The 19,861-nt window shown below is 44.1% G+C and overlaps 1 protein-coding gene and 1 pseudogene across 1 annotated transcript in view; both read right to left on the minus strand.

Annotated features, from left to right (window-relative positions):
- TRPM1 (transient receptor potential cation channel subfamily M member 1) overlaps positions 1-19,861 on the minus strand; it is a 53,885-nt gene that overhangs the window by 24,711 nt on the left and 9,313 nt on the right. Inside the window, exons 7-15 of the mRNA XM_066635507.1 lie at positions 17,961-18,135; positions 17,483-17,606; positions 13,345-13,417; positions 11,743-11,843; positions 9,667-9,840; positions 8,885-9,019; positions 7,946-7,996; positions 3,501-3,641; positions 2,392-2,421 (exon numbers count right to left, since the gene is read on the minus strand). Of these exons, the coding sequence (XP_066491604.1) occupies positions 2,392-2,421; positions 3,501-3,641; positions 7,946-7,996; positions 8,885-9,019; positions 9,667-9,840; positions 11,743-11,843; positions 13,345-13,417; positions 17,483-17,606; positions 17,961-18,135 (1,004 nt within the window). The remainder of the gene's footprint in view (positions 1-2,391; positions 2,422-3,500; positions 3,642-7,945; positions 7,997-8,884; positions 9,020-9,666; positions 9,841-11,742; positions 11,844-13,344; positions 13,418-17,482; positions 17,607-17,960; positions 18,136-19,861) is intronic.
- On the minus strand, positions 16,508-16,627 carry LOC136659754 (5S ribosomal RNA; annotated as a pseudogene).

Here is a 19,861-nt window from a genome sequence, read left to right on the forward strand (position 1 = left end):
AGTTCATTGATACTTATTCCCTGGTAAGTGTGTGTATATAGGGTTGCAGCCAATTTCTGGTGCAGAAGTTAAATGTGTCCCACAGTTTTAATTCAGAACAAATGTGTGTATCAGTCAGCAGAAGGTTGGGAACCTCTGACTGAATCTTCTCAAGCAGCAAGAGCATGCACATCAAACTGAATTTTTCAACAGCCATGCAGAGAATAAGCAAAGTTACATACAAAAGGAGCAGATGACAGAGGGAATCCTGAAAAGACTAAATGGAAACGTTCACCTTTGACTATGCAATCTTTCCTCTTACTTATGCAGGACAAACCGAAGGGAGAACTCTCTCATTTCCTAAATAGACAAGGAGGATGGACCATTACTGCAGGAACCAACATGGGAGGAAGTCAATGAAGGAAGCTAATGAGGATGCCTTAGGAGCTCAGGGCTAGCCCACCAATGAGGTCAACTGAGACAGTTGCCTCAGGCAGTGTACTTGCCAGGTGGTGGTACTCACTCCCACCTCATCCTTCTCCTTGCCATTTCTCCACCCCTCTCTGGATTCAAAAAAGAAGAGAGGAATGAAGGAGGAAGTACATAGGAAAGGGAGAAAGAAAGGAGCATGGCAGGCTACACTCTAGCCCACAAAACTCCTCTCCTCCACATTTCCTCTACTGCTCTGTTCCCCTCTTCCTCTTCAAATCCAGGAAATGGGAGGAGGAAAGTGGTCGAGGTTTGTTCTGTCTGCCCACTTAGTGAAGGCTGGAGTTCAGGTGAACTTAGCTGGTATGTGCTGCAGCAGTGCATGGACTGTGCATGTGCACTTATTGTGGATATGGGCCACTGTTATACATTTTAATCTAGCCTCCTCTTGGTTGAGAGGAACCTTTTTATCTTATAGTTGTTAGAAAAGGCAAAGAAGTTTCAAAGATGATTAAGCTTTGTTTGTGCTTCCTTTTTGCCTTGCAAAGCAGCTTACCAGCTTTCAGAGCCAATAAGCTTTGCATTGCATGTATATTACTTTATAACTTATTTTAGCTGTGATCTAACAGTACACACTTGGAATAATGACACAGACAACTCCTGCAGAGCAACATTCTCATTTATCCTAATAGCCTGTATGATACCCAAAAGGTTGAAATTCCACTAAAAATGAAGTGTTATTTAATGGGATGGAATGAATCCATGGGTGCCCTGCCAAATGTACTGGGTGCACTGGGCATGTGGAACTACTGTTTGACACACAGACTCCCCCCACGGGAACCCTGTGGTATATTGATCAGTCTCCTGAGTGTGCTTGGATTGAGTACAGGATCCTGCTCCTGAGGGAAAACCAGAGTGTCCTACGTGGATGCGAAGAATGGATCCACTGCTCTGCCCTGAGCAACAGTTGATGCACGCAGAAGAGGGCAAAATCACAAGAATGTGATTTTGGCAATGTTCTTTAGCTAGAATAGGGGTGTCAAACATAAGGCCCGGGGGCTGGATGTGGTCCGCAGAAACTTTTTAATACAGCCCTCAGGCTTTCAGCTGCTGAGTAGTGCTGAGGTATTACTGCTGAAAGGGCAGTCAACATGGAAATTGAGCTTTCCCATACCTTGAAATATGATCAAGATTTGTATATTTTCTCTTTTGTTATTTGCAGCTAATGAGTTTCTAAGTGAGAAAAAAGTGTTTATGTTTGGTTATGACCTGTTTAATGACATCACTTCGTGCCTAATGACATCACTTCCAGCCCTCAAGCAGGCATCATGAATACTATGTCGCCCTCCATATGAAATGAGTTTGACACCCCTGAGCTAGAACCAAAGGCAGCCCTGCTGTGATGAACCATCCCATTTCAGACACATGATGTCAGGTGCCATTGACGGTGGCAGAGTGGAAGATAGGGAGATCACAGCTAAAATAAGTTATATACATACAAAGCAAAGCTTACTGGGCACATTCCATTGAGAAATTCAGTTGCGTAAACTTCACCGAAATAAATAAGAGTTGTGCTCCAGAACAGCTCCTGACAATTTCAATTGGCTTGCATCACAGGAGAACGTCCAATGGACTGTGTTAATTGCGTTCAATAGTGAGGGACTATTGATTTTATTGAAAAGGCCTGTGTGAGTGAAAGACCTCCTTCATTTGCATGGTCTCTTTAAATAAGACCAGAAGTCCTGCATTTCCTGGTTTCTGAAAACCATGTGATGGAGCACAGTGTGGGGCCTTTTTTATCATGACATGGCAGTGGTGGGTGACATTGGGTGGCATCCCCAGTCACACCATCCCTGCCATCTCCCTGTAAGCAACATAATCTTGACAGCTAACAACATGTGTGTGCATGTGTTTGTGTATATGCATATGTGCTTGTGTGTGTGTGGGGGGGGGGTTGGTACTTATATGACAAAAGCAACTTACCTCCATCCCAAGAAGCTTAAGAGCTTTCGGCTGCATGTTTCAAGAAAGAAGAGGACAATTTAGTTTGTGAAGAAATTGTGTTAAATCCATCAATACTAACCAAGTTGATAAATTGCAGATAACTTCATTTTTCAATATTTATTTATTAGGCAAAATTCTGCACTAGCCCCAATCCCTGTGATAGTATGTTTTCTAAACATTAATTCATAGCTTCACTAGCTCCAAAGGAGATATTCCCTACCATCCAAACACTTAAAAAGAGGTTCTCTGTTGGTTGCTTAAGTTCAAGTAAGTACAACAAAACTTCCTTCCTAGGGACTGATCTAAAGGCATTTGATACAGTAACCTTATTGAAGTTAAGCAGACTTGAGGTTGGTCAGTGCTTGGATGGGAGACTGCCAAGGAACCTATGCAGATTCCAGGATGGAAGAAAGGCAGGATATGAATGTTATTCTGGTAAGACCTCAACCAAATCTGACAGTAACATTCATTTTTTGAAGTCATTGTTGTGGAAAACTATATGGATACACTACCTTTTTCTAAAGACTGGTTCAAAGGTTCATCTAGTCAACACTCTGTGGCTAGCCTAATGCTTGACCTTCAAGAGTTTAGCTTCAGGCCAGCCAACTCTAGCCCATATCCAACCAGAACTTCTTGTCACATTTCATTTTTTTTAACTGCAGAGTCATTATTAGCTCCTAATCAAAATGTTCAATATCATTTGTACAATGTACTCCTGGTATCTGTGGATGTGGTATCTGTGGATTTGACTCACTGAGGATGCCATGGACACTAGGGGAAAGCTGCTTCCAGTTTGCTTATCAAACTGGAAGTGGCCTCAGATTCATGTATCCATGGGTGTGTGTGTGTGTGTGTGTGTGTGTGTGTGTCCTGAAACACATTCCCCATGGATAAAAAGGGTGAACTGTACTTCAAGACATTCAAACTTGTGTCATAAAAAAATGGGTGGGGCTTGAGATTGGAGGAGGACATGGGCATCAAGCCCATGATGGAACAAAACCCAGGAGGAACCCAGGAGGAACAAAAAGGTTTAATTCTGGACCTGGTCTGAAAATCAGGACCTATGAAGAAGCATGACTGTTTCTTACCCGCTTTGGTCCAAACAAATTGTTGTAAAGGGTCCGGAAGCTCTTCCTTGTATAGTTGCAGCGATACGCTCCTCCCATGAGATATTCTAGCACAAGGCCAATGTCGATGAGGCTGATGTGGTAATCTGGTGGCAGATTTCCCTGTAAAAACACCCAAAACCATTGAAGAGCCATGCAAAGGAACTAAATATATATGCTTTCCCCACAACAGTGTGCATGTACCATGTCTTGAGGATCAACACTGTCTCCTGCCAAAATGCTAAGACTCTCCGCCTCTCCCTCACCAGGGGCCAGGGGCCTAGGCCTAGGCTCAGTGGCGGCCCTGGCATGCAGTTCTGTTCCCACATGCAATAACCTAAGCTGGAGCATTGTGGCACTCCCTTGAGAGCAGCACCAGAAGTCAAATACGACAATCATTCTGAAATGGTGTTCCAAGGGATGCTAGAAAGAACTTCTAGTGTGTCATCATGAGACATACATTAATTGAATAGCCTCATCAGGCTTAGAGGTCTGATTCAAGATATCTTCTCCTCCTCCCCCCATCCCAACTCCTTTCTCAGCAAAGCAGTGGTTCTCAAACTTTTTAGAGGGCCCTAGAGCAGTTCTTCAGTCTTGGGGTTGTGACCCCAATGGAGTTGTGAAGCCTCAGTTGTGGGGTCATGGCAACTTATGGTAATGAAAAAGGTTGAAGCCCACTGGACTAGAGCACCACCAGGAAAATAGAGGAGGGATCTGGAATACCCCTTCAGGTACTAGGAAATTGTGTCCCAGTCCCACTCAGGTTCCTAGCAATTGTGCTAAAATAGCTTTCACTTCACAGTAACTGCTCTAATGGGTGGGAGTTATATAAATATAACTCTATTTGGTTAGAGTGAACAATGCTGGGAGGATATTATGGGGTGGATAGTGAGCAGAAATGGGACAGAGTGGGTGGATAGGGTCCCAGGAGGGGGGGTGGGTCCCCAGTATCATAGTTTACTTACTTACTGGGATTGTGGCATGAGAAAGGTTGAATACCATTGCCCTTAAAGGCTGCTGCCCGATTTATAAATGACCAGGGGTGTGGCTATAATGATGATTGGGCAGCAGTGCTCTCTCCCCAAGTAGCAGCATGTTTAACCCTTGATGCACATAGCCTAATCCGCCCTATCAGTTTTGCAAACCACCAAAAACTGGGTCATAACCCACTGGTGGGTCCCAGACCCACAGTTTGAGAATCACTGATCTAAAGGATGCCAGATCTCCATTGTACCCATAAATCTGGCCATCTGATGCTGTTCAGCAAACTCATGTTAACTACAGTTCATGATAATCTCAGTTCCAAACAAGCTTTGATTAATCCACAGTCCAGATTTGGGAAGCAAGCAGGTTGTATAACCTCCACTGTCAGATTGCAGAAGACCGGATAGTTATATTAAAATCTGGCACACATCCTGGAGCTTTGACCCGAGCACAATGCTTTATTGTTTAATCTGGAGGTCATCTCTAGCAATGAGGTCTAGTCTACAAAAAACAAGAAACAAGAACAAACGATGATGGAAGCGCTACATTCTAAGGAAGACATTCACCTCCAGGTTAACCCATCCAAATCCTCTAGATGTCCGCTGAATGAGACCGAGCCATGGGAATGTGATGGAAAGAAAAAGAAAAATGGAGAGATGGAGGAAAACACACAACAGTATGTTAATGACAGTGAAAAATGACAGCAGTGAAACATGAGAAGTGAGTTCAAGATACACACACACTTCTAATGATCTGCAGACCTACAAATGCAGGCAGCCCCTTCTGATTTGGTGATTAACTCCCCCCCCCCCCATAAGAACATACAAAGAGCCCTGCTGCATTGGATCAAAGGACCATCTTCTAGACTGGCAATCTGCTCTTCCCTGCTGTTTGCCCTCCCCTCCCTCTCCATCTGATACTCAAAGCTGCCTCTGAACCTGGTCGTTCCATTTGTCTATTATGGCTCACAGTGGTCGATAGAGCTAACAGCCATGAATCTATCTAGCCTTCTAAATGTCAATTAATTCAGTGGCTGCCAGCACATTCTTTGGCAGTGAATGCCATAAGTCAGTTATGTGTAGTGAGAAGGAGCACTTATTTTGTCCATCCTGAATCTACTGTCAATCCATAAATGATTATGAGTTCTAGTATCATGAACGAGAGAGCAAGAACTACTTCTCTCTATCCCCCTCCCTCCATGCAGTGCATCATTTTGATACATCTCTATCATGTTCCTACATAGTGGCATTTTTTTCTCAACTAAAAAGGCTCAAACACCTTGGCTATTCCTTATGTTGGAAGGTACTCCAACATTACCATTTTGATTGTTCTTTTCTGCATCTTTTCCAAACTGTAGCACTATGTTATAAACTCAAATGAGTTTAAAACCTAGTTTTTTATCCTCTGTCTCTGTGTTTGTGTCTCAACATCCTTTGTGGTTTAGCTCTAGCTGAGAGCAATATTTCTCATCCAACGCTTTGAAGTTAAGGATAGATGCTAAAATTGCAATTCAGTCGTCCACCAGGAGCTACACAACCTCAGAGAGAGAGAGAGAGAGAGAGAGAGAGAGAGAGAGAGAGAGAGAGAGAGAGAGAGAGAGATGGATTTCATTTGTCCCAAGATTTTGGTGCTGTCCTTGTTTTGAGAGGGATCCCTGATGATTCAAAAATGACAAAAAAATCCAAGCACTAGGCTGGATGGACCAATGGTCTGATTCTGCATAAGGGAGATTCAAATACTGGAGCTAACTAAATTCACATTAAGATTGCTGAGTAAAATATGTTATATAAGCAGGGGGGGGAAAATAGAGAGAGGCATAAGCCTTCTTTTTTCTTGACCTTTCCAATCTTTTAGTGGTTTTGCAATCATATTTCCAAAGGAAAACAACACAAGATCTTGGGGCATGTTAAAGACAAACAGATTTATTTTCCCACAAGCTTTAGTAAACAAAGTCCATTTCATGAGATGCATGGAATGAAGTCCTCAGCAGGCAGGTATATATTAGTACCGAAAACAAAGCATGGTATTGTCACAAGTGGGCATCTGAATAATGACTTGGGCTTCTTATAGCATTACAGAGCTGATGATTATGACGACGACGATGATGAAGAGTATTGACTTAGCATTGCTATGAGATTGCAGTTCCTAACTGTGAATTATCACTGTGCTTATCTTGCATAATTTTAAGTTGTTGCACATCAGCCTTGTTTCCTTTTCCCTTGCTAATTCACTGCTGTGCATGTTCTTTTTTTTTAAATCTGTTATATAACCATAAGTCACTACGTCAGTGGAACCTCCATATCTGTGGGAGTTTGTTCAATTCAGTTCAGTAGACTTTTATTGGCATAAAACTGTGGGAGTTTGGTTCCAAAACCCTGCATAGATTCGAAAATGTTCCATGTATAGATGTTCTTGCGCAAATTATGTACATTGTTTAAACTTGCGTAAATTGTCTAAAACATGCGTAAATTGCTTAAACTTGTGTAAATGGGTGGGTGTGAAGTGAATGAGGCAACAGCATTTTTTAAAAATACATTTTCAATCTGTGGTTGACTAAATCTGTGAATTTGTAGCCTATGGATATGAAGGTTCCAATGTTGGCATCCTTCAGTCTCGGAAGACCATGGTGTCACGCTCTGAATGGTGGCTCTGGAACAGAGTGTCCTCTCCAGTGCGCGAAGCCTGGGTAAAGTAGGTATGGAGGATAGGCTGTTACCCATGCAGCAAATCCCCCCTCTCCACGTCGCTGAAATGGTCCAATGGAAAGGCAGAAGCCAATACGGTTGGTTCCAGCGGCGTTGCAGGAGTTGCCAGAACGTGACTGTGTTCAGCCATGAACTGCCTCAGGGACTCCGGCTCCGGATTTTGCCTCGAGGTTGACTCCTGAAGCCTTTTCTACAACTGGATGTAGCCACAAGGCAGTGGAGGTTTGGGATCAGAGTTTTCCTTCTCTCAGATGAGCTGCCTTCCCAGGCTAAGCAGTCCCATCTACCCGGTGGCTGTTTAGTCGCCTCTTATGACAAGTACAGCCAAACTGAGGGCCAATTCTTATCCCCAGCCCCCAGGTTCCATTGTATATATATATATATTTGCTGCTACATAATTGCATGGCTATCCCTCTGGAACTTACTTGTATTTCCATATGAAGCTGCAATCCTATCCACACTTACTTGGAAGAAAGTCCCATTGATTGTAATGGGACTTACTTCTGAGAAGATATGCATAGGACTGAGCTCTTAGTATCATTAACTAGAAGGTCTTGAAGCTCATTTTATCATTCAAGGAAAGCTTGGATTCTTCAAGAATCCTGTGGGATGCACATACATGTCAGAGGCTATGCAAAACCCAGTGAACAAATATTACATTACATTATATTCTGGTACAATGAAAGGAAATAGTGAAAAACACTTAGCTCAATTCATGTCTCTGCTGAAGACAGTTACCTTTTTTACATCCCTGACAAGCAGATGCAGAGTATTTGGTGGACCCAGTCTCTGAAACAGATAAAATCCAGGCAGGTATATTAAATTATAGATACTTTAATATGATAGTAGTTTAATGAAAGGACCATTTGCCTTCATATGGAGTCAGGGCTGGCCCAACATGTCCTGCCCACAGCTCTCCACATTTCTGCTTCATTCCTCTCTTCCTCTTTGTTCACCTCTGTAGGGAATTGTACTTATGATCTGCCTTAGAGGTGAAGTAGGTGATGACTGAAGTCAGGGTCTTTTCAGTGGTGGTGACAGAGCATCACCACACCCACTGCCCAGAAGGTTGCCCCACCCACTGCATGGGAGGAGGTCCATCATGGGGGTGATATGTTGGCCTCCTGAACTGGGTGACGCAAACCCTTGTGACGCCACTGGCCAAAGAAACACGTTTGTATGAAAGTTTTAAATCAGTGTCTTATTGAAACGGACATGTGGAAAATATAGCCTGGGCGGGGCTGATCAGGAGAAGGACCATGCTGCACTGGCAGTGATATTTACCTTTTCCTGCTATACTGCAGTTACAATGGAAATCACACACCAGGAATGCAAACTTCCCTTGTCCTAGAACGGAGGCTTCTAGTTGATTCCCTTCTGGGGTGCACAGTAGCTTTGGGGGCATGGCCTTTGCTGGGCCTTTGGCACAAAGGGAAAGGGTTAAATGCCCCTCCTCATGCCACCATTTTTCATGGCAGACTCCTATCACTTTGTATTTGCAGGAAAATCAAAATTGTTATAGCTGTGCATCCAGCAATGGAGAAAACAGCATCCTTCTGCTACATTCCTGCTAGCCATGCAGAAGGCACAGGAGGAGACCTGCCATATAAATGAAAAAAGGATGGGGATCAGTAGCGTAGGGCAGAGCCGCCTGTTTTAGGGTCATGGCTCACTCACAGTGTTGTAAAGCTCTTCCAGGCGAGGGATGGTGAGAAAACGCTGCATGCTGACTCCATTTTCGATCAAGAGCTTCACAAAGTCAACACGATCCAAGACCAGGGCATCCAACATGGCCTGCTCCAGGGAATTGACCTGCAAAGAGGTGGAGAAGGTGCTAAGCACATGGAATGAACACGCCAAAGCAAAAGGCAAATACCGAGATGACACACTGTTGGAACCTTTGCTCTGCCAAGACGGAGGAGATGGTCCCACTCTCCATGGACTACTTCATCCATATGCTATGATTCTGTCACACATTGGGCCAACCCTCAGAAGTTGGGAGTTGCCCCGATTGCACAGATTACAGCAGATGCCTGGTTCCCAGGCAAAAGTACCATTGCTCGCTAATGGGGCCTTTGCAAAAGGGCTGCTCAGTGGCACCCTGGGAGGTGGGGAGCAGGAGAGATGGCACAACTATGAGCCAACCTTCAGACAGCATCCAAAATCTTCACACATTATTATATGTAGGAAAAAGGCACATATATCAGAAAGCATGTTTTTACTGTGCCAAGGACATGATTCAGATAGAGCAGCCTTTGGGTTTTAAAGGCCATCCTATGTTGGCAAATGTGGAGAAGAAAACATTCACAACAGGCCTAGGTCCTAAATGGTCCACATTGGCTCCAAAGAAAAGTAACACCTGAACTGACGGTGACACCGGAGAAGCAGAACAAAGTCAAGGGGTTAATGAAGGCACAGCCAGTTTTCATGGCAATGGAAAACACTGTTTTGCATCTCACCCAGTTTAGTAGCTCAATTTTCCGTGGATCTGTCTCTTCTTCTGGCTCCTCTTTCTGTTTCCCTTTCCCCTTTTTGCCTTTCCCCTTTCCCCTCGCTGCTTTGGCCTGAGGTGCTGGAGATTTCTTCTCTTTCTCTGGAGCGGATCCATCTGTGGCTGCAAGGCTTCCCAATGGCTGTAGTTAAGAGTACACACAGCAAATGAAAATCATGTTCATTCACAGGTGTCCATTTTTGTGTGTACCGTTTTGAACCCTGGCATCTGTAGGTATAGCTGAGAAAAAGACCCTTCTTCTTCTGAAACCTTGGAGAGTTGCTTCCAAGTCAGTGTAGCCGGTACTGAGCCAGATGGCTCAATGCTCTCTATGTTCCTAGCTCACAGGTCTGTATACAGTTGTCCCATGTGGCGAACCACCAGGATTACAGGCACACCTCCCTCGACAAGGAAGCACTAGCACTGACTCTGCCCACCCAACTTGGCCATTGGCTCTCCTCAACAGGAAGGGCTGTAGAGATTTCCTAGACAAACTGGGATGTCCCTTGGACAACAATAGTCTGTACTGACTGATTCCCAGCTCTTCCTTGAGAGCTACAATTCAGCTGTGGCAGGCTTCCCCCAAGAGAGATTTCCAAAGGGAGGGTGCCGCTAGAATGCCCAGTCCAGGGCTGGCCTTAGGAACCGCAGGGCCCAATTGGAAACATTTTTTGCAGGGCCCCAAGTACACCGCCAAAGTCTGGAGAATCTCATACAAATAAAATTATTATAGCATTTTATATTCTCAGTGGTAAAATGGGAGGAAATCAACATGTGTGCTTAAAAAGTGCAGGTGAGTTAAAGGATCTAAGCACATTTTAATATAAAATTGTATACTAGAGTAGATTACACTAGCATGGGGCCTGCTTAGGCACAGGTTCCAATTGGGAGCAATTGGTCCAATTGGTTTACAGCCACTTCTAACTTCCACCAATTTAACTTCCAGAAGAGAAGGGACTTTGAATTGAGTTTCCTTCAAAGACATTAATGTATTGGGAGACTGGGATGGAGAAGGAGGGAGGGAGAAGAGCCTCCTTAGCTTACCAGAGCTCAAACCATTCAGAGCTTTTAAAGGTTAAGATCAGTATGGTGAATTGGGTCTGAAAGTAAATTAGAAACCAGCACAGTTTTCACAGAAGTAATATAATATACCCAGATCACTCACACACACATATGGGCAAGCGCACATTGCATACATTTAAGCTTTTGGACAGTATTCAAAGGCAGCCTTATCAGAATATGTTAAGCCGGCCCATTGATGAGGTTGACTAAAGCAATTGCCTAAGGCAGGGGTCTCCAAACCCCGGCCCGGGGAACAAATACGACCCGTGGCCAGTCTCTATCCAGCCCGCAGCCAGCCTCTGATCTACTGAGAGCCTCTGGCCAGTTGACCAAACACAACCACAGTTGTGCTTGTGGGGTGGGGGAATGGGGGTCCATTTAAGTGTGTGCTTTATTTCTTGGGCTCTGTTGGTGCTTGGAGAAATCCTTGGCATTTGAGCCCATTCATTCATTTACTCATTCATCTAAGTTCCATCTCTAATGTATTTATTTAAATTTTATATTTTTTTTCTGGCCCTCCACACTGCGCTAGATATTTGATGTGGCCCTTTGGCCGAAAAGTTTAGAGACCCCTGGCCTAAGGCAACAGACTGCCAGAGGGTGTCCACTTTTCTCCACTGCTCCTTCACCTCCTTCCACTTCTTGAACTGGAAAAGGAAGAAGGGGCTCAAGTGGCATCTCTGATGTTTTATCCCACTACTGTCCTCTCCTGCGCACTTCCTTTTTCACTCCATCCCCTCTCCAATCCCCTGGGAAATCTTGGATCAGCTTTAAATGGGGAAGTGGTCCTAACGGGCTAGATACTTTTATAAAAACTGAATCACTGAGTTGTGTTTTACCTTTAGTTATGACCAAGGAAGGCAGTAGTCATGATGAAGTCCTGCTGAATTCCATTGGACCGAGTCAAGGCTGACGAAACTTAGGGGATAACCCAATGTTTTTGAAAATGTTTACCAGATAATTGCTTTAAGAAATGCATTACCGGCCAGTGGTGTCCAAAGACAAAGATCTGACTGCGTGCTATGTCCACCCGGTTCCAGGCCAATGCTAAGCTCAGCTGATCCGGTGCAGATGCATTGGTACCTATGCAAACATCCTTGTGTTTATACAAAGTGCAGGTAAGTGAAAATTCTCTGTCACAGTGGTTCCCAAACATTTTAGCACTGGGACCCACTTTCTTAAACAATACTCTATTGGGACCCACCTAGGTTTACCAGACTTTTTTTAAAAATGAGATCTATAAAGAAATATTTCATTTATTTATAAAAAATAATAACCAGAGAAAAGGCCTTCAAACATTTATCTCCCTATATTTACAAATGCTTGCAAACTTCAGGAGCTCAACTCCTTGAAGGGCAATTAGCAGTTATCTTGCAAACTGCAGGACTTGAGCTCTTTGCAGGGGAATTAGCAGCTACAGTATCTGATTTCTGAAAAGCCTCAGAGCTTGAAGCAATTAGTCATCTGATCTTTCCGTCACCCTTTGATGACCCACCAAAAATCAGGTCACAACCCACTAGTATGGGAACCACTGCTCTATCAATTAAAACCAGAACCAACAACAAAGCAATCAAACCAGATAGGAAATGCAGTTCTGTTGGTGATAATGAAACAATTGTGTACCTTCTCCAGGTAAATTGCTTGGTTCCAAAAGGGCCGCTGGAGAGTCATATGTAACTGGAGATATAACCCATGTGCAAATTGAGCATGGGGAGAAGGTGCAAGAATACATGCTGGCTATAGCTCAACTGGTATGTGCGATACAAACATCAAAAGGTAGAAAGGTACAAATCTAGGAAACATGGTGCATTTCTGAAACAGGTAAGTGTAGCTCAGCCAGCAACCTGTGAAATGGCCACTACATGCTCAGAGTTGATTGTGTAGCAACAATTTTCAGAAACAATTGCAACAGGGACTAGAAGATAGTGGCATCACCACCACTGGTCACTCATTTGCTCACTCATTAAACTACAGTGCCTAACTTCTTAAAACAATTATTTTTAACCCTTTTCATATCATGGCACACTGATACGGCATTAAAATGGTCAAGGCACCCCATCAGTTTTTAGACAATTGAAAAGGCACACCACACTGTTGGTGGGGGGCTCACTTCCCCCAATGGCCCTACTAATAAATGACCCTCTCCCAAACTTCTGTGGCACATCAGCAGATCATTCACAGCACACTAATATGCTACAGCACATTGGTTGAAAATTGCTGCATTAGAACCCAGAGGGACTACCCAGTTCTAGATCAAGACTTTATACATTGGAATTCTTTATACTGAAAGTTGAGCCCAATTAAGCCATTTCTGCCTAACGTTGCATATACACAACAGGGATTAAAGGTGACACTTGTGGGCTGGGCAGAAATGGGTTAAACATTTTATGTTTGGTCTATTCATCTGTCACTGTAGTCATCAGCCAAACAACTCAAATGGAATGATATACATTTTTTTTTCAGCTCTTGGAGAGCCCAATCTTATGCATGTCTACTCAGAAGTAAGTCCTATTATAGTCAATGGGGCTTACTCCTAGGAAAGTGTGGACAGGATTGTAGCCCAAGTCTTCCCTAAATAACGCACCTTTAAGCAGAGCTGTTAAGATAGACATCTCGATGTCTTGTTGCCCCTCCGAACCCATGCGGAACACAGTGATCTAAAAACAGGGTAGAGAAAAGGCATAAGGAATAGGTCTGTTTCCGTGCTGCTTGGTGAAGAATTCTATGTAATCTGACAGCTTGCACATTCCCTAAACAACAGAAAAAAAGATCTAGTACAACAGACATGCTTATATAATTAATTGAGAACAAAAAACAGAAATATGGATGTGGCCTCAGTATCTGCAAGGAATCCATTCTCAGACACCCCACCCCCCACCCCGAGGATACAGAAAACCGTCCATAAGCAAATCCATGGTTTTGGTCCCTTAAAGCCTCCAGATGGCTTTCTGAAGCTCACAGGGGCCACACAAACCCTTACTGATCCAGTGAGGCCCTTGCGTCCAGTCAGTGGCTCACAGAATCAGAACATGGCTGGGGTGATTTGCAGCCTATGATGAGACTCATTTGATATGACAGTGAAGCAAAACTGTCTGGATGCCTGGATGTTCTGCTTATGGCCACTTATCCCCAAACTGGGACATCAGGATTATTATTTAAGCTGATCAAATTGGTCTCCTAACTTCCTTTAAAAAAGAAAAAAAGGAAAAAAAGAAAGAGAGAAAAAGAAAAACCCTCTAGCTGCTAGGCTGGTAAAAATGCGCATTCTGTAATTTGCTTACTTTATTTACTTGGAGATGCGGGAGACAAAAGAAAGTCATTTGTTGATGGAAGCTTTTAGGAAAGGCAGATTATATAATCCAAGGGATTCCCTGCCAGGCCAGATGGTCGAGTCATGTGATTGGTTAAACCTAAAGTGGTGGTTTCCCCATTCATAGTTCAGAGCAAAGAGATGAAGACTAACTACACAGTGGCACTGAATTGAATTCAGTTAGCCTGGTAGGAGAGTTTCTTTTATCAAGTTACTTTCCAACCAGTAATTGAATGGCATCTACCCAACATGGATTTGGACCCAATTGTGAGATCAGCCCTGCAGCCTCTTATGCTCTTAGAACCTGAGAAACATCTGAAAACTCTTTTCCTTTCTTAAAATGTCTCCTTAAAACTCACCTTTCTCAGTAAGCCTTTGGTAATGCTTCTCATGCTCCTCTGTAATGAAGCTTAAGTGTGTGTAATTAAAACAAACCAATATTTTCCCATTCACTCTTTCCTCTGTTGTATCCCCTGTGCCTGGGTGCATTTTAAACCAGTGGTTCCCAATCTTCACTGCGCTGTGACCCACCTTGTTCTCTGTGATGCTCCTGGTGGTGCCAGGAAGGCTTCTTTAGGGTTGTGCCGGGCTGGCAACCCATTCTGTTGGCCTTTGCTGGCCTTAGAATGGCCTGCAGAAGCATCAGAAAGGCACCTCCAGTTTTTGGAGGCCCTTGGAGGTCTGTAGAGTGGGTCACTGACCCAGGGTAGCCCAGAATAAGCCTCCAGGGCTGCCCAATGCTTCTGGAATGGCTCTGATTTGGAGCCATTCAGACGCAAGGGAGGTGGGGAGGGCCCAGCACATGACCCACCTTGCATAGGCGTGTGACCCACCACTGGGTCATGACCCACTATTTTAGACTGTAAGTTCCTCAAGACAGGCTTGAAGAACAACTGGTGATGAGCATGAGGAGGACTTGAAAGGAGGAGGACTTTGCTCCATGGAAGTCAGTAATGTCTTCTCCAACTATCAGGGGCCTCTCAAAGTTTTACAAGCCCTGCTCGCCAAATTCCTTTTAATGTAAGAGATACTGGGACCTAGAAACTTATGGGGGCAAAGCACCTGCTCCACTGTGGAGCTATGTCAAACATAAGGGATCACAATTTAAAATGTGAGATAGCAATCTAGATTGTTCTTGAAATCTGTCCCAGAGCATGTGAAGAAGTGACAAAACAGAGAGCATCTACATCGAATTCATGCAAACACAAGATGAAGAGATAGAACTGTTCCTATACCGCAGCCCTTCAGAATGCAACCAGGAGACAGCATGGCTTTAAAATAAAATTTCCTTGAACATATAGTGAGCAGGGAGAAGGTTAAACTACCATCTTTCTTCCTGATGTCTAATTTTCTGTTGTGCAAGTAAGTTTTGTTGGATTTTATTTAAGAGATTTATATCCCACCTTTCCCCAATAGGTGATAAAGGAGGCTTTTTCCTCTTCTGTTTTTTTCTTTTCATGGATATTTTCATGGAAAAGAATTTCATCAGAGGATTTCTCTCACTGCTACCATCACTCCTTGGTATGATATAGCACTGGAACAGTTTACCACCTGATCTGCTTTCATTTAAATTAATTGTGCAGAATGCCATTTCTTTACCACTTGATAACCACAATATGTGATGATTTGGGAAGGATGGTGAATTCTGTTGGAGTCTTGAGCCTTGCCCCTAGAGCTGAGGTATTCAATCTGTGCGTCCTGGCTCCCTAGGGAGGCGTGGCTAGTCCCCAGGAGCGTCTTGAGGCATCTTGGGGAGAGAGGTGGCTGTAGCTGCACTGCTCTGCTCAGCTGCACCTGCTGCCTGCTGACTTGCTGCTTTTCTGCAGCTGTGAATGAGGTGGGTGGGGCAGCGTGAGGTGGGGAGGGCATGTGAAACATGGTGGGGGGAGGTGGGAGAAAAGGCTGGCCGGGCAGGGCAGGCTTGGCTTCAAACTGGGAGGGAAGTGTAAGTGCAGGCAGCGCAGCGCTTTCCTCCGCTTGGGAAGGAGGGAGCCCAGCCTGCTCTTAGTGTCCAAATGCCTCAGCCTGCATTCCTCCGTCTTGCCTGGGGGGAATAGGGGTGGCATCTGCATGCTGGGGTGTATGTGTATAAGCATGCCCCCATCTACTTTGGGGGTGAGTTGCAATCTTGCTCTGTGTGCCTGCAATCCTTTCCACACTTTCCTGGGAGTAAGCCCCATTGACTCAAATGAGACTTACTTCTGAGTAGACCTGCCTAGGCTTGGGGTCTGTGTCAGCTTAACCAAGGATCTTCACCTTTCTCTTTTTCCTCCCCCTTCAAAAAAGAAAAAAAAGCCACTCTTGATGGCTTTGTCTCCAAAAAGTACCCATTCTTTTCAGCCATCCTCCTTTTTCCTCCTGCCTCCTTTGGGGGGGGGGGGTACTTCCCATGTTGGCTGCTGGTTGGCCATCTTCAGTCTCGAAAGACTATGGTATAAGCCTACAGCACCTGGTATTCCCTGGCGGTCTCCCATCCAAGTACTAACCAGGCCTGACCCTGCTTAGCTTCCGAGATCAGACGAGATCGGGCATGTGCAGGGTAACAGTTGCTATTGTAAGACAAAATCCACAATCCTAGCTCGGTCTACTCAAAAGTAAGTCCTATTGTGTTCAATGGGACTTACTCCCAGGAAAGTGAGGTTAGGATTGCAGCCAAACAGTCTCTGGGTCTCAGTTTGCAATTAGGAGAAACACACAAAACAAAGTCTTCCCCTCCCCCAGCAAATTCATCACTTCTCCCCCTCCCTTTCCAAAACCCTCCAGGTGTGCTGCTAACAAACTCAGGGCACAATCCTAACCAGGTCTAATCAGAAGTAAGTCCTATTTTGTTCAACAGGGCTTACTCTCAGGTAAGTGTGTTTAGGATTGCAGCTTCAGAGTGCAAGCAGTTTTTTTTGTTTGTTTCTAGTGTATAATTATTTATTATTATTATTATTATTATTATTATTATTATTATTATTATTAATTATAACACCTTCATCCCCATTTTGGGGGTAACTGAGGTGAGGTGTTGTAATGGGGAGCTGCGGCCAATGGCCACAAGGATCAGGGGAGCCATGGGCCAGAAAGGTTCGAGAACCACTGCCCTAGAGAATGACAGTTCCAAGGTGTATGGGAGGAGAAAGCATTATAAATCCTCTCCTTGCACAAGCCATTTCTGCCCAACTTTTCATATACTCAGCAGGGATCAAATGTGTACATCTGTGGGCTGGGCAGAAATGGGTGAAACCCCAAGTTCTGTAGTGCAGACACACCTGTTTTGCTCTACTGTTTGGGCATTATTAAACCACTCTAAGTATGCAGTATCCATGCCCTATCTTTATGATTCATTTATGAGAAACACTAATCTCTGCAAAACCGCTGCAAATGATACAGGGTTTTTTTGTGTGTGAATTAAATGATAAATACTTACAAGTTCTTTCTTTTTCATGCACTCCATGAGAATGACAAACAACTGATGTGCTTGATTTCGACTGTAGTTAAATGTTTTCTGAATGGTCACAAGGAGCTGGTCCCTCAGAGACTCACTTATGATGCTAAAATAACAAGAAAAAAATCCATATTTTGAGGCTTTAGGAATCAAGAGGAAGCTTTCTTCTAAAAAAATCCGGCCCATCTGCAGGTCAGGATTGTGCCCAAAGTCTAACATAGTGATTTTCAACCTTTTTCATCTCACAGCACACTGAGAAGGTGCTAAAATTCTCACAGCACTCATCAGTTTTTTTGACAATTGACAAGGCACACCACACTGCTGGCCAGGGGCTCACAGCCCCCGATGGCCCTCTCTCCCCCAAACTCCCATGGCACACCTTCAGACCATTCACACCACACCAATGTGCAAAAGCACAGTGGTTGAAAAATCACTGGTCTAACATGTCTGTTAGCCTTACCCTCCTTCTTCGGAGTACTTGTGTGCAAAGGATAAAATATCCGATGCGCGACCACTGCCATCGCAGATGACAACGGGAAGTGGAGGTTCTTCACGTAGGCATTCCAAGACGATAGAGATCACATTAGGACCCCCTTCAACGATCAGTCCAACCACAGGGACACCTTGCCCCAGTCCTGCAGGACAAACCAGGCAAGCAATTAAAAGCTGAACATTCAGAAAATAGTAGAAGTTTCAGTTTCTCTATAAACCAGGATGTTATGTGAATACTGGAGAATGAGACAAGAGAAGACTATTGGACAATTTGCGAAACCGCACAGTACCTCTGAAAGAACAACAATGAAATGATCTCTGGTTTTTTCAGGGCAGCAAGAGGCATATCAAAGCAACATCAGTTTGTGTCACCACTGGGCTCCCCCAAGACCAAAAAACACCAGGATAACCTTATAAGGCTGTAAAGAATGGCCGACGTTAGAGACGACAGCTGAGCACCCCTTTGCTATCCCTGCCTCACTGTGATCTCCAGGCATAGGATGACAAAGGGAAGCCCACAGGTCACGTGATCCATGCAGACTTGCTCACATGGCAGGAACTTGCTGGGCTAAAAGGAAAACAAAAATTATCCCCAAATTGTGCACCATGCTAAGTATCAAACGGACAGGGGTGGCAGATGCTTAAAGTAAAAAAACACTCTCCTTACCACTATGAAGCGTTACTAAGAGATAACTTCTTATGGAAAGCTCCTTATGGATAATTCCTAGCACAAATAGGTGCTTTTGTAAGAGATGGTTTCTGGTCATCCAACCACATTTAATTCAACCACAAAAGAATACCAGACACCAGTGTGCTTCAGTTCAGTCTGTTATTTTACGAAAAGGGGAATGATTCCTGAATGACAACGTTAAGGCATTGGATGAGTTGATTTGGCACATCAGGGCACACTGCTCTGAACACCAGCCGCTGATCAATGATCATTGCAATGAGAATAATATTGGTTGCAGTCCCTTTGTGTCTCTTTATGAAAATTATGCCAAAAACAGCAATAAAGGTAACCCTCAAGGTGCAAAAATGACAGTTTGTTGGGTCCTTACAAACTAATTAATTGATTGTACCATAAATTTATGCAGGCTACAGTCTACTGCCAGATGAACCAAGTGTCCTTTCTTTGTCCGTCCTGAATGTACTGCCAGTTGTTTTCAGAGGGTGAACCCAAGGTCTAGGAGGTCACCCCAAATTATTTGACAGGAAGAAAAATGTCACTTTGTCCATATTCTGGGACTGACCCCTGGGATTAAGAGCATGTTCTGAGTTTAGGTCCAGGCTCAGAAGTCAGCCTCTGTGTCCATTTGATTTGTTAGCTTCTCTGCCAGAATTCTTGACAAGGGCATTGATTAGTGCCAATGGATGGATATTTAGGTGGGGCTGGCAGGAAAAGGCCTGTTATCTTTGGCACGTTTTCAGATTTGTGGTACTAGGCAATGGAAGGGGAACAAGAGAACAAAAAGAATTAAAAAAGAAGGCACTTAATTATGTATACAGCCACTCAGGACTGAATTGTCTTATCTCTCAGGCCAGAGTGCTTGTTTGACAAGTACTATGTGCCTCTCAGCACATCTCCTGGAGACAAAGATGGAAAGCACAAGCAGGCTAGGCCATTTTCCATGCACTTATTGGTGATGGAGACAGACAGACAGAGGTACTACTGTTAATTGCTGCTTTTTTTGAAAGCAGGCTTGTAACAGGATCTAAGCACTGTCACTTTACAGGCTACGCTTTAAGTGCATCCATGTAAAAAAAAATTGCACGTACAAATTGAAGCATCTCACATGCACAGTGTGGCACCAAGTTGCAGGGGCCCCAGGGCAATGTTGTGCACCAAGCCCCCCAGGATGCACCGTACCC

This window comes from Tiliqua scincoides, chromosome 8, assembly GCF_035046505.1.
Source record: "Tiliqua scincoides isolate rTilSci1 chromosome 8, rTilSci1.hap2, whole genome shotgun sequence".
Taxonomy (NCBI): Eukaryota; Metazoa; Chordata; class Lepidosauria; order Squamata; family Scincidae; genus Tiliqua; species Tiliqua scincoides.